The 15,506-nt window shown below is 40.8% G+C and overlaps 1 protein-coding gene across 1 annotated transcript in view; it reads right to left on the reverse strand.

Moving 5' to 3' along the window:
• The window catches only part of aacs (acetoacetyl-CoA synthetase), a 37,646-nt gene extending 25,538 nt beyond the window's left edge, over window positions 1–12,108 (reverse strand). Inside the window, exons 1-4 of the mRNA XM_053871338.1 lie at window positions 11,694–12,108; window positions 8,971–9,074; window positions 4,233–4,353; window positions 1,647–1,760 (exon numbers count right to left, since the gene is read on the reverse strand). Of these exons, the coding sequence (XP_053727313.1) occupies window positions 1,647–1,760; window positions 4,233–4,353; window positions 8,971–9,074; window positions 11,694–11,832 (478 nt within the window). The 5' untranslated portion in view covers window positions 11,833–12,108. The remainder of the gene's footprint in view (window positions 1–1,646; window positions 1,761–4,232; window positions 4,354–8,970; window positions 9,075–11,693) is intronic.
• Between the last annotated feature and the right edge of the window lie 3,398 nt (window positions 12,109–15,506).

Here is a 15,506-nt window from a genome sequence, read left to right on the forward strand (position 1 = left end):
TCATCTGGCGCGGTGAAATTAATGATGATTTCTTGGGCAATATGCTTCGCGTTCTGAACGTCACGCTCAGACCGGCGAGTGTCGCGAGTGACCGCTGGTTCCTGCAGTTTCACTTTCATGAGCACCAGAAAACTCTCTGTGCTCCGTCAAGTGCTGGTGTTTTAAATATCCTATTGAATTCGTGGCGTTGAGGCCCTTTAACGTGCATGTGCTGCAGGATGCAAACTTGACATGACAGACTGAAAAAAGCTTCCGCATTAGACACGCCGTTGCCAAGCGAGTGGCGAGTAGGCAGGGAGGAGCAGACGCATCACAAACCGCGGGCGGTGCCTCATCAGAACGGCTGCTGTCACATGTGATCGGATTTTGTGACCAGCAATGACAGGCAGTGGTCGGCATTCACAGATCACCACGAGTTCAGCCTTTCATAATCGGTGGCCGATTGATTGGAATATCCCTGTAAAAATCAATATATTAGCCGCATCGTTTTATAAGCCGCAGGGTTCAGACCGCGAGAAAAAAGTAGCGGCTTATAGTCCGGAAATTACGGTAATGTAGTTTTTAAACTACATGATTTCGCCACACACTGAAACACCAATAAACAAGGAGGTGAGGTGGGGACAGCGGTTATATTCATTCCCATCACGGCTAAGTAACAAAGGCTACAATGTAATGCCTCCTTTACATGTAGATGGAAATGATGATGCATCCATCCGGCAAACCAGCGTGTGTGCGTGTGTGTGTGCTTACAGTGTGTGCTAGGTAAACAGAGAAAATAAAAGAAAGAGTATATCACAAAGACTCATTAGTCGTACAACATAAATAACTTGTTAACCTTAAAATGTATGACTGTTGTTAAACCACTGTAAAATACAGTATTGAGAAAAAAAGTGTAATAAATGATGTATCTATTTAATATGTATACAGTTGTTGACAATTGAACAATGCATTTGGCACTGAAATAAGTGATAGGTTAAAAAAACATGATTCCTATAAAGAAAAAACAAAAACAAAAACAAAAGTCTCCCCACCCCCAAAAAAATAAGAATAATTTGAACTTGGGAAAGAATACACCAGTTTCATAGGGCCCTGATATAGTGGTCGTGTCATAGACCCCTTTGGCACTCCAAGGAAGAGTACCAAAAATCTATGAGGCAATAGACGGTTTTGTCGAGAGAAGAGCAGCCATCCGGCTGCTCTCCAGGGTTTTCCATTTCTATGAGAGTGGGGTGTGAAACTGATTGGTAGGGCAACTGGTTCTCATCGGTTAGAGTGCTTTCAAATCTGTCAGACCTCGTCAGCACAAAACACACCAGCACCTCTGATATGTATTCTAAATCTCATGTTTGTAGATTTGTGAAGAAAACGTGTTGTGATGTCATCCGTCTTCCTCCAGCTCCGTCCTATTGGGATTACTAATGAGCTTAAGTCATTTAGATAATGGATTTCCCAGACTGCAGTGTCCATCTTTCCTGTAACCCTTTCTAAGACGTCGCTGAAGCTGTAGATTCACTTTCACAGTGCATGACGCGTGCAGCACAGTGTATCGTCTCATGTCATAAAGTATATTGACGGGGATTATTTCCTAATACTACCTAATACTGTGGTGTTGTAAAACAGAGTGTTGGCAAAAAGGCGTGACTCACCGACGACTCTGTCTCCGGGCCGGACACCAATTTTCCTCATGGCAGCCGCAAACAAGGCCACGTCCTTCCGCAGCTGCCCGAATGTCACCTTCAAGATCTCATCATTGGCCTCGGCTAAGAAAGAGAGTGGAGTTAGTACATTTTGAACGAGCAGAAACAAAACTTTTATTGGTGTGCATGCGTAGTGCACACATTTGTTTGCTGGTACGCTGGAAACAATAATCTCATCAAGAATTGACGTATGAGGCTCTGTGCTGTTTTATACTTTAGGTTGTCGAGTCCTTGTTTAAGGACTAGTCGACCTAGTCCTTAAACAAACCAGTTTGTGTATGTACCAGACTCCCTCAAGTGATAGTATTTCCTAACTAAAAAAAACACAAACCTCCACCAATAAAAAAAAAAAAAGAAACTCATGCATCCAGCTCACTAAATGGAATCATTTGTACACATATTTCCTGAAAATTGAATCAAAATCTGTCCATCATGTTTCATGTTACTTTAAACACAGACAAACTGGGCAAGCCACAGAAAACTTAGACTCCTTAGCATAGGTAATTATGTAATTATGTAGTCATTGTGTAGTATTTGTCTTGAATTCACAATATTTGCAGTTTGCAATGACGTGTCCTTCAGTTAGTGTAGGCAACGGCTGTTCAATGTTCAGTGCTGTCCATGGGAGACGGAAACAAAGACATTTGCAAAAGGAAAAGATCACCAGGTGATCCAACATCTAATGTGTTTTTTGCACACGTCAAAGATAATTTTGTTCATTTATAACATCTAATTAATGGCAGTGAGACAATGAACATGAGGGTACCAATGTAAGTGCATTAGAATTGCAGTTGTTTTTTTTAAATCACTCAGGTGCTGAAAGGCAAACCACTGTATAAAATGTGTTTTGTTTTTCTCCAAATGTAGTTTTTTTTTTCCAATTTTATTTTTTTTAAATGTTTTTTTTTCCATTTTATTTGTGGGTATCCTATTTTTTTAGCAGCTCATATCATTATATTTCAATGTTTTTAATTGTAAATAACTAAAACGTATACAAATTAAATATAATATAAAAACTTAAATTTATGTTAATATATATATATATATAATATGTTAATATTTTTTTCCTAAATTTTTTATCCTAAAAGTACAAGCAAAAAGAAAATTAACTTAACATCTTAATTTTTTAAACAGGTTATCTATGGTGTAAATCTAGTTCGTCTTCATGCTGTACTCTCTCTTCAGGTTTCACAGTTCACCTGACACATGGGATTATATTGGAATCAAGAATCCATGTCTGCACCCTGCTGGCAGAAGTTGATCATCGGTGATCAACATCAGGTAATTCTGATGTGGTAAGCTTCCAAATCATAGTTAGTTATAGACTCTACGCGTTGAGACTTACATAATTGTTTACAAATCTAACTCTTTTTTTACTCAGAGGAATATTTTGCTGTTTCTTTTGGCACAAAGCCCGCACCCCCTGCTTCCCCACTGCTAGGCATACAGCACTTGCCGAACGAGAGCACAACAGCTTAACAGATCAAAATTCATGTCTATTTATTTAACCAAAAGGCAAGCCTTCACATATATTTTGTAGAATGTAGAATTTGTTGAATGAATAAATGTTTAAATGTGTGTGTGTTCAGTAAACAGATACACAGCTGATATACATGTTGCTTATCTTGCATAAATATATATATATAAGATTATCAGAAATGTCAGATTATCAAAACTGTGGACATTTAGCTTGTAGTAGGGGAAAGAATCGTGATTAAAAAAAATGTTTGTTTGGTAATTTCGCCAAATATCTCTCTATCTATCTATATCTATATATGTATAGAGAGATAGAGATAGAGATAGATAGATATTTATATAGTTAACCATCACAGATACACAGCAGATACAACTGTATGCTTATCTTGTATAAATATATGAAAGAAGATTAACATTTAACTCGTAGTAAGGGAAAGAATCAAAAATCTAAAAATCTAAAACATCTTTTTTTTTAATTAATCATGGTCAGTGAAGTAAAAGCCCAGGGGACTCCTGCAGAGACCAAGACCAAGTGTTCATGTGGCAGTAGCTACTGAGTTCATTACTGCTAACAATTTGACTCAGATGTTTGTTTTTATAAAAAGTTATTTTTGTACAAATAGATGTACAAAAAGCCTGTTTGGAAAACACATTCCATTACATCGTGTTGACAATTTGAAGCAAAAAGAATCGTTCAGGCTGCTCTGTGTTGTTTCTTTGAGTGATCATGTCACACCAGTTAATCGGCTCCAGTGGTATATATATATTCAGCCACCAAACATTTGGTACGTCCCTAATTTCTATGTGAGTTCAAGGACTCATTAATCTTACAACTTGTTTGAGATACTTTTCAAGAAGTTTATATCGTTCGGATGTATTTAATGTACAATACGAAACAGTATTGAGAAAAAAATGTGTTGCTCGAATTTTTACCTCAATAATAAAAAAGCATATTATATAAAAAATATAAATATAAAAACAGGACTGCCACATATTCAAACAGAATTTGGGGGAAAAAAAATAAAACATCTTGTAGAGACCTATAAAAACTCCTCTTACTTGCAGCATAAAGAGCCACTTTGTCCTGATCAGCATGTTTGAGCAGATTCTCTGCGTAGTTCAGGCGGGCACCTTTAAACCACTCTGGGACATCTGAGATCTGCTTGGATGTGTCCACCACCTGGTCAAAAACAAACACACAGACCACACAGGGAAGAAGAGATGTAACTGTCAATTAAGGAGAGACCATTCACGATGAATGCAAATGGATGGACAAAATCCAACCTCATCCTGGTCCGAGGTCAATGGCCTATCACATGTTAAGACAATGGCTGACAAATACCATTGAGTCAACAATGAAATCTCATTCATTATTTTGTGACAGTGCGAGGAAACCAGAGTGGTACAAGGAAAACATTTAAGCAAGGACCAAAGACACAAGCTGGATTCCAAACCTAACCGCAAACTCATGAAGGAAACCAATCATAGTGGGATAATGAGTTTATGAGCAACTGAACAGGAGACAGAGCTATTCACTGTCAAATATGGGTGTAGCAGTACTCAGCCCAGTTGTATGTTTTTCATCCCTGTGTACACAAAAATCCTGCCACACCACAGAAATGCCTACACTCACTAAATCAGAAGGGGCCAACCAGTCAGAGGCCAAGAGCCACGTTGTTTTACTGAGCCACATCCTACAAATATATAAGGCTGTAAGGCTCACCTGAAAAGCTGGTGACTTTGCAGCAGTATAGCGGTTATAGCACATCCCTGTGTGTCACAAGGTTGCTGGTTCGCATCCGGTGTATATCAAGCAGCATATATAGAAATGTGTGCTCCATTTAATTTTTTATAAGACACTGCAGACTGGAGTGTCTTATCTTCACTTCATCTGAATTAAACATACTTAACAACGATCAGTTATGAATAATGGGTGAAACACATGCCATACATTTAGTTTAGGGAAAAACAAAGTGAAACGTGGAACTAAGTAATGTAAATCGTGTTCATCATGGATCAGATGACGGTCAGGCTTTTGACAAGGGGGGTGTCTGGACGTCCCGTAGACGCCCTGAACTGCAAAACATGAAAAATTGGATGCCCATTTCTCTTTCAGACAGAGCATTTTTTTTTCAGACAGACAGCCTAAATTTTTAATCAGTGCCTGCATAATGCCCCAATCATAGTCTCATCATATAAGTTTCCGCGCAGTATTTTCACTGAATATGATAAATTCCCCGTGTGTCAACCCTGCCCCGGCACCGGTGTAGGGACCAAATGTGTCCGCTTACCAAATGTGTCCTACCTGCTGCCAAGTGATGACGTCACATCCAGCATATATGATATCTTTTTTCTTTAAATGTTTCAATGAGCCAGATGAAATTGAAATAAAGGATTTCAAGGCTCTTTCTACCACATGTGTAGCATTTATATGAACAAAATACGATGTTTGTCATCGAATTGTTTGTGAAGTTTATGTCCGTTCTTCTCCGCACTCTGCGGAACAACGCGTCGTGACATGTACGGAGCTTTTTTTCTTTAATATCGCGCATGAAATCACAATAGTCTCCACCATAGGTCCTTATACATATCCAGATACATTTTTATTCATTTACCAGGGAAAATATGCACCTATGAAGGAGTTTTCACCCCTACCAAATAGGTATTACCACTTCCGCGTTAGCTGAAAGATGCGTTGTGATTGGCTGACATGCAGGGCACTGTTTTTATTTTATATCGCACAAAAATCAAAATAAACCCCACAGCAGATAATTATTAACATCTGAAGGTAATTTTAGTCGTAAAAACAAAAACCCGTACGTGTCAGCCAATAACAATGCGTCTTTCAGCTAATGTAGAAGTGGTAGGACCGATTTGGCAGGGGTGAAACCTGGGCGGGGGGTGGAGCTATGGGTTGGAGGCGGGACGTGTGGGCGTGGCTATGGGCGCCCTGCTTCAAACTCCGAGCTAAAAGCCTGATGACGGTCCAAGACTTAGGACCGCGACTCACATCAGCATTGAACGTGCCCCAAGCCGGATGAGCACATTTGGTGAAGAGCCGCATGAAAGTGGGGAAAGTTTCATGCAGCTTGGCCAGGCCTGCACAAAATGAATGAACCGTCACCTTGTGACACCAGAACACCAACATCAATGAGCAGCTAATCCTCTCTGTGAGTCTGTTATTAAATATCTGACATTATGTTCAGCATCCAGAACAGATATGCATTCGACTCCTACCAGACTTCAGCTGCATAAATGATAAATCTCAACAATGACACACACTCAAACTCTCACATGACATCCAGGCACTCGGCCACATTACAAGTCTTGTAGCTTATAAAAACTATTGAATTTGTAACATCAAGCTAACGACCAAATATGGCTGATGTAGTTGTGATCAGCAGGAAGCCAAAAACAAAGAGAACAAAAAAAAAGATTTAAATGTAAAGAAATGTGCCACATAAGTGGAAGCGCAGCAAAGCTCTGTATGAGGTCTGTTCCAGTCACTTCACATAATTTGCAAACTTTCCTCATCCAATGGCAAGGCGCATTTGAACTTGTGGTGTTCTAAGTTGCTGCCTGTTAGAACCTGCAAGAATGGGCCTTTATCAGACAGTAGGTGTCTCCTCCAAAATCTACCTGCCACGTTTGACTGATCTAGATATGGCTCTCACAATGCTATATACTGTAGTTAAGGTGGCCACGTTGATGAGTACTACCTGCCGCTAAGTCTGTCATCCCGCAAAAACCTCTTCACAGCAACAGATGCTGGTCTTGTTAGAAATTCTTATAAAAAAAAAACAAAAAAAAACAGAAGCAGCACTTTTATTGTAGTGAGCACCAGGTGATCACTGACAACAACATAGAGACATGCTCATGGATGATCTGAGTAATGTTCTCATAGAGAAGTCAATGGTAAAATTGCATAGACAAAATACATGAAGCGCAGTAGGGATGGGCAATAACTTATCGTACACGGCATACCGCCAAAAACAATCTCCACGATGACAACTCTGCATCTCTCCATAAATTCGATAAACACGCAGCACACTCACTGCATTGTAGAGTGTGGTGGACTTCGGTTCACGATCATAGTTTCAAACTTATTTCTAATAGAGGGAACCTTCGATAATGACACTGATCGACTCTGAGTCTCTGGATCCGTGTTTATTTTATTAGATAGAGTGGTCCTAATAGGTTTCCTGACGCAGTCCTCCGCCTTGGTTCATAAGAACAGAGTCTCCCGGTGCACTGCTGCCTCAGTTAAACACCGGTGAAAATAGTTGCATATTGGATGGACATCCACTCCGGTATTGGCAGCAGGGTCCTCTTCCGCGTCCCCGATGAGTGTTCACTGATCGTGGACGCACTCTCACAGGCAGCGCTAATGCTACAACCCGGCATCAGTTAGGGGCCATTAATAAATTCTAAAATGGTCAAAGTATTGGTGTAATCTTCAATACGGCAATAACAACCATTTTAGGAGAGAGAATTGGGTTTCTGGCAATACAAATATACCTAAATATCTATTGTCTATCATTCAGTTCAATATTGTTGACATTAGGATTGGTACTATTTGCTGAAGGTGACATTTTTGTTTATCTAGGGTTGTTCTTGATTGGCTATAGCGGTCAAGGAAGTGGTTCAACACTCACGGCTTTTATTAAAGTCTGAAGTACACATGATTAAATGAAAAATGTCTAGAGATTAAGTGACGATACAAACAATGACAATGACAGGATATATTCTTGATCCAGGGATGTCCCTCTGAGGCCCATCTGATCCACAAAAGGGCCGCAGAGGGTGCAGGTTTTTGTTCATCCCAGCAAGCACAACAGTTTCACCAATCAGGTGTCAGCTGAAACAAGTAGCAACTGATGGACAACCAATGGATTACAGCCTTCAAACACCTGATTGGTGAAAAGGTGTTCTCTGGATTGGACCCACCGCGGAACTTGAAGAGTCAATAATGAAGATCGTGAGGATGTCACAGAAGGGTCCAGCTGCAGCAGCTGGGCATTTCCGTCACAACACAAGAACAGTCATTGGAGGCTGATTGGCCAATCGCATTTCATTTTGCAAATAGGTACACTTGCCATTTCCCCTTCCAGTATGTTTACCAGGGAAAACAGAGAGGTCATTGAAGCAGAGATTATGATGGTCAATGGATGTCGTATAATCTGCGCCAGCATTTATTTAGCTGTAACCCTAACCTCTAGGGCAGTTGCGTCAGACTAATCTCACAATTCCATGCAACATTCAGCTCACGATACGACATATACATCATGATATTCATTGATCAATACGTATACTGTCCAATATACTGCACCTCCTTTCTTCTTTGACACAATCATGACATCACGACAGGTCTACATAGTAAAATGAAATTAACTGTAGAAATGGAAACATTAAATCGCTAGAATATTGACTTCAAGCCTTCTAAACAAGAATGATAAGTATCATTAATTGAACTACACCACCCAGGCCTACGAACCTCACCCTGGAGGTAAGACGGATTTTGAAACCCTGAATGTAACCTCAAAATTGAAACCAGGGACGAGGGAGTCACTATTATGGGGGTGTAGCAGTCTGCGAAATGGGTCGGTCCATCTGTGGCTGCAGTTGAATTATCAGTGGGAGTGGCCAGAAGGGATGTGGAATCGAATATGGACCATGCACCTGGAGCTGCATTGCAATACCGACAAACCAGCCATCTTCCACTGCATCACCATTCACGCGCATTCAAACCATTCCATATATTTATGCCATTAATAACAAACATTCATGGTTGTCTTACCTCGTCAAATGTTTTGGAGCTCACTATCCCACAGAAGCGCCACACCTCCATCCAAAAGTCAGAATAGTTTTCCACCGACCACTCATACAAGTCATGATAGGTGACTGGTAGAGAGAGAGAGAGAGAGAAACAAAACACTTGATTGTTTGACATTAACAACAAAAATATGATCATATTAACCAAGGGCGGGGCAGGCTTTTAGCCAGCATTTTGAAACCCCAGCTCAGCGCAGCACGGTGCACGGCACTTGGGAGCTATGGGTTGGTTAGTTTTGTAAACAACTGTTTAAATTTTGGAAGAGAGATTGAGATTGTGGCAACTTGTGAGATGTGGATAACCGCGACATTACCCCAGCAAATAAATATGGCAGCCAAACTACGGCTTCAAAAGAGGTGGAGAATCCACAAATTTTGATCATATTTGGTGAAATTACCAGATTGAAACACCCTTTTCATGGTAACAAGTGTAATGACACTACAAGTGGGGTATTATATAGGTATTAACAATCAGATTGGAAACATTGGTTTGCTTCACAATTACTTTATTTGCTTTGTTGTGCAAGAGTCATTTTACAGTCATTTTAAATGTTACTAGCTTCACTGTTTGTTGAAGGCCAAACTTTTTAAATAATTGTAGTCTCTACAGTTAGCTCTATAAAAAAACTTCAAAATTGGCATTCTGAAAACTATCATGAAACAAGAGAGAACAATCAAGTTCAAACAATATGAGAAAATTATTATGATCACTTTTTTTTCAGTTCCGATATCGATATCTGGTTGAATAGATAAAGCCGATAACAAATATTAGGCCGATATTTGTCAATCAGATTTGGCTTTGGTATTAAGAAAACATAACGACATTATGTTCCTAATACCGATTCCTGGGATTTGGGAATCGACCAATACCAGTGTTTTAAGTATTAAGTACTAACCATCTTTCCATGTTTTAGGTAAAGGTAAAGATGACCTCTTATGGAATTACAAACTTGATGTTTATTGAAACTAAGTGTTTACCAAATGTTGCTTGCGCTACTTCACCGCTTCTAATCAACAAGGATTCGATTTCTTGCGGAGCTACGTGCAGCACCGCTCCAAGTTGGAGTGGAGAGGAACAAACCGAAAAGAAATTAACCTGTGAAAAGTGACGCAAATCTGGGAAAGTTTCATTATTTGCAATTTACTGTGACAGCAAATGTGAAATCACAGCATGGTTTGCAGCTCCGCGCTGCACGAAACCAAAACCAAAGCATGGCACCTGGCCATTTGAGTGTGGATGACTGCAGTTCATAATCCTGATTTTGATTGCACTTTTGACACAAGTTACAGAAAAGTGTGGACTGAATGTTACAGACAACATGTAATGCAGTCAGTGGCCTAGCCAACAGATTGAGGGAGAATAGTAGATTTTTGATACACCTATTTGATACACTTTCTTTTTCACAAAGCAACTTGTCATGTCAGTAAATGACCTGGTGTGTCGGAAGGGGAGGGGCTAGAGGCGGGGTGTTGGGGGCGGGGCTTTGGACGGTCTGTTTCAAAATCCTAGCTAAAAGGCTGCATCATATGTAGGTCTGGCCAACAGGGAAGATGTGTTTAAATGTTGATTGTATTAGATTTTGTGTTGATGCTACTGTAGAATTATTTATTGCCTGAATTTTGTAAATAATGCAGAAAACAAATTTCCCCCCAAAATTGGCAACGCCAAACTTGAAGCTTGATATAGTTTCTACTTCACAAGCAAATGACTGACACCTGTAACTTTGATCAGAGCAATGTTTATGGGCGTGTTTCTATCAAAGTTTTGGAGTAAATAGAGATTAACAACCACCCGGGGGAGGCTGTAGTTTCGTAGTAGGAGCATGACAGAGACCTGAAGTGATAATTACACTGACTGACATTCTGAAAAGGAATATTCACACACTGAGAAAGATCATATCGAGAGATGGAAAGTGATGCACAGAGCTTAGTGACAGCGAGTCTGTTTGCCGTGACAGTCCAAAGAAGCACATATTGGTGTACTTCGGCGAAAGCAGGACTGTGGAAAAAAAAACACGGAAATAGCAGAAGAAGCGGTAGAAGCTGCAGAAGAAAACACAGCGAACAGCGGAGATGCAGCAGTGGTATTTACAGCCCCGCATCATTTTTGAATCCGTAAAAGTTAGCAATTTCACGATGACCCGCACCAGGTGACGTCATAATAAACCACTTAGATGAGAGGGTGTTTCTTTCATTCCAAACTTCAAAGTGAAGTCAAACTGAAGAGTTTTTCTCATTTACATCATGCCTATATTGCTCACAGTTTTTGAAGCATTTGCAGCACTTTGAAATTGTGGCGTCAAAACTCAAATGGTTAATATGCTTTTGTTTTGGTTTTGTCTACCAGCTATTCAGGTTTCACCAAACTGAAGTAATGTATGTGTGAAGTGTCAGGTAGACAAACTTGTTCCTTTGAGTGGGAAGGATCTGTTCAGTGGTTTGTGAGTCTGGTTCTTCAGAGATTTGTGCGTCAATGATGTGGTATGTCGTCGCCACAGATGACACAACTAACACCATTATTATTATTACATTCGTTATTGTTGTTTTTATAACTGTCTTCCTTGTAGATATGTAAGTTTATAAAGAGGTGTGAGTCTTTAGCAATACCTATGCAGATGGAGCGGAGTGAACAAACATTACCTTCCACCACGGAGCGAATGTACACACACTGACTTACCAAGGGCTTACCTATGTTAAGACCATAGTTCCCGTTGATTTGTACCCTGAATTTGTCCATCTGGGTGTTCCTTTTAGAGTCCGGGTACCACAACACCTTGCTCTCCATGTCCATGATGTTCTCGCTCTTTCCATCAGCGTCTTTAGACATCTCTGCGGCGTTCGCTGCTCGGTCGTTCCACCAGTTAAACTGAGGGGACTTGTGAAAGTAAGCGAGGTGAGAGGCAGGGGAAATTAGCACACCGGTTAGCCGTACCTCCCAGGCTCGGCTTACCAAGACAGCTAGCAGCGCTCACTGACAGAGCGTGGTGTCAGTCTCCAGTGTGACCTGGCAGACCACGCCCATTTGTTTGACGTCAGAACGGTGCGTTCATGTGCCCAATAGTTTTTCTTGGTTGTGAAATTATTTTACATACAATTTAAGTAAGACCAATTAAATCAATCAAATAGAAAACCATATTATCTGTATTGTGTGACGGAATAATTCTGTAATTGTGTGAATGAACCGCATTATTTTTGCCTTGTTTGCATCTGTATCATTCTAATGTCCGACAAGCATTCAATTTTGTAAGTCAAACTCTTTTAAATTATGTTATATATTTATATTATTATTGAAGCCGACCTGCCTACCCCTGAAAAGCCAGGAGATTGGAAAGTTTTCACGTGAATATAGGCTTCTCCAATTGGCTCATCACTGTGGCTCCACATCATGCGACTCAGTACTTGTGGGCGGGGATTCATCAGATGACATGACGCTATCTTGCTGATGCATCAGCCAATCGCAGAGCAAGCCATCCCATACGCAGGGATGTGACCAATCACCGAGCAGCACACGCGACCCTCCCGTCTGGAAAGACGTTGTCTGTGGCGCGATAGTGTTTTCGAACTGTGATTTATTACTTGAAACAGAGACCCTATCAACGAAGCAGACTCGACAGAACAGAGTAAAAGAACAAGTACAAAAGTTGAAAGAGGCTCGTTCAATAAAATACAAATTTGCCGTACTGCTCATCAGGCCCAAAATAAACTGTGTAACACAAAAGGAGCAGTTAACATTGCTCAATGGTCCTTTAAAAATGAGCAGTTCTTATAAGTCACCACATACAAAGTATGGAATGTACGATACAGTATATACATGGAACAATTAACAGAAATAAAAGTGGTCATGCTATATCAAATGAACAATGAAATTATGAAGCACATGACGACAATGTTTCTGAATATGAGAAATTTGACATTTAAATAGAATCATCTAGTTAATACAAATTGTTTCAGTGGAAATTTTAGATTCCAATGTCACTGTTAAACAGTACATCCAGAAGACCATATTTTTGGACAGTCGCAGCCCCACACAGTCTTAGCATGACTGGAATTTATACATACTCTCTCTTTACATGTGGAGAAAAAAAACAAACAAAAATCTTCTGTCCTAATTCCCCCTCAATTATTTCTGGCTCTGTGAGTTTTCTATGTAATGAATGTGATCAATGTTTGGTTTGATGTTCAGAAATTTTCGGGCATATCTAAGAGTTTGTCTTACTTCTTCACTATATGGGGCAACGTAAATTTCAAGTTCACACATGTTTTCGATTTTGGACAGTAAAGGGTTTCAAGGATAAAAAGTCAATCCAGGATTTATAGGAGGAAATATTAATGTAATTTGAGGAAATGTCACCTACTTATGACGTTCTGAAGAAGCATTTCTTTAAATATCTCTGGCTGATATGTTATATTTCATCTGCACAAAATGGTATTCTGACCAAACCTAGCATTTCCTCTTTTGAGGAGGGGATTATAAAAAACAGTCATGGAAAGGGTTTGATTTCTTTTTGGTATGATATTCTTGTTTTGGTTCTAATGAGTCCTCAACGAGTAAAAGACTGTTTCTTCTTAAGCAGGTCCCAAGCCCAGATAATTGCAGAGGGTTGTATCAGGAAGGGCATCCGACATAAAAACTGTCCAAACTAAAAGATGCGGATCAGACAAATTAATCTCATACCGGATTGGTCGGGGCCCGGTTTAACAACGACCGCCATCAGTGCTGTTAACCAGCAGGGTGCTGATGGAAATTGGACTTCTGTTGGCTGAAGAAGGAAAAGGAGAGGGGGGAGGTGTGTCAATAGACAGACGGAGAAGAAGAAAGACAAGAGAATAGGATTGAGAGTAGGGACTCTGATTGTGGGAACTATGACAGGGAAGGCAAGAGAGTTGGCTGACATGATGCAGAGGAGGAAAGTGGATATTCCATGTGTCCAGGAGACCAATTGGAAATTGAAGGGGTCTTCTTCAATGTAGTTAGTGCTTATGCCCCACAGGTGAAGTGTGACCTTCTGAAGCGAATTATATGAACTGCAGGAGAGTATTGCGAGAGGTGAGAGAGTAGGCATTGGGGCAGACTTCATTGGACATGGTGCAGGAAACAGAGGTGACGAGGAAGTGATGGGAACGTTTGGTATCCAGGATAGGGACACTGAAGATCAGAGGCTTGTAGGCTTTGCAGAAAGGATGGAAATGGCTGTGGTCAATACTTTCTTCCAGAAGAGAGAGGAGCATATGGCAACTTACAGAAGTGGAGGTAGGAGCACACAGGTGGATTACATCTGGTGTAGACGGTGTCACTTGAAGGAGATTAGTGATTGTAAAGTAGTAGTGGGTGAGAGTGTGGCCAGACAACATAGGATGGTTTGTGCAGGATGACAATGGTGGTGAGGAAGGTGAAGAGGGCAAAGACAGAGAAGAAGACAAAATGTAGGAAGCTGAAAGAGAAAGAGTCTTGTGTTGTTTTCAGTGATTGAAGCAGGCTTTGGGTGGCCAAGAAGGACTTCCAGATGACTGGACAACTACGGCTGAGGTGATCAGGGAGACAGGTAGAAGAGTTCTTGGTGTGTTATCTGGAAGAAAAGTGGAAATGGAGACTTGGTGGTGGAACGAAGAAGTGTAGGAGTGTGTACAACAGAAGAGGTTAGCTAAGAAAAAGTGGTATGTTGAGAGAACAGAAGAGAGTAGGCAGGAGTACAGGGAGACCCAGCAAAAGACAAGTAAAAGCAAAAGTCAATGGCCAAACAGAGGGCCTACGAGGACTTGTATGAGGAGGTTGGACAGTTAGGAGGGTGAGAGAGATTTGTATAGGATTGCAAGGCAGAGAGATAGAGATAGGAAGGAGATGCAGCAGGTTAGAGTGATCAAGGACAGAGAGGGAGATGTTTTGACTGATAACAGAAGCGTGTTGGGAAGATGGAGAGAGTACTGATGAATGAGGGAAATGAGAAAGAACGAAGGAGTGGCCAATGTAGATCAGGAGGAAGCAAGATCAGAGTGGTTTCGCATTGCCGGTTCTGTCTCTGTCGAATCGGACCCAGGCCACCTCGGTCAGAACCTGCAGTCTGAAAGTAAGGCTTGGAGTGAGAAGGGCATTGAAGAGGATAAAGAGTGGAAAGAAAGTGGGCCCTGATGATATACCTGTGGAAGTGTTTAGGAGAGGTGGCCGTAGACTTTTTGATTAGAACATTTAGCAAGGTCTTTGAGAGCGAGAGGATTCATGAGGAATGGAGGAGAAGTGTGCTGGTGCACATCTTCAAGAACAAGGGAGATGTCCAGTGTTGTGGCAACTATAGGGAGATAAAGTTGATGAGCCATATGATGAAGTTGTGGGAAAGAGTAGTGGAAAATAGACTAAGGACAGAAGTTAGTATATGTGCGCAACATATGTGCACCACAGATGCAGTGTTTCCTTTGAGGATGTTCATAGAGAAGTACACAGAAGGTCAGAAGGAGCTCCATCGTGTCTTTGTGGACCTGGAGAAAGCGCACGACCGAGTGCCAAGA

Source organism: Synchiropus splendidus, chromosome 7 (assembly GCF_027744825.2).
Source record: "Synchiropus splendidus isolate RoL2022-P1 chromosome 7, RoL_Sspl_1.0, whole genome shotgun sequence".
Classification (NCBI taxonomy): domain Eukaryota; kingdom Metazoa; phylum Chordata; class Actinopteri; order Syngnathiformes; family Callionymidae; genus Synchiropus; species Synchiropus splendidus.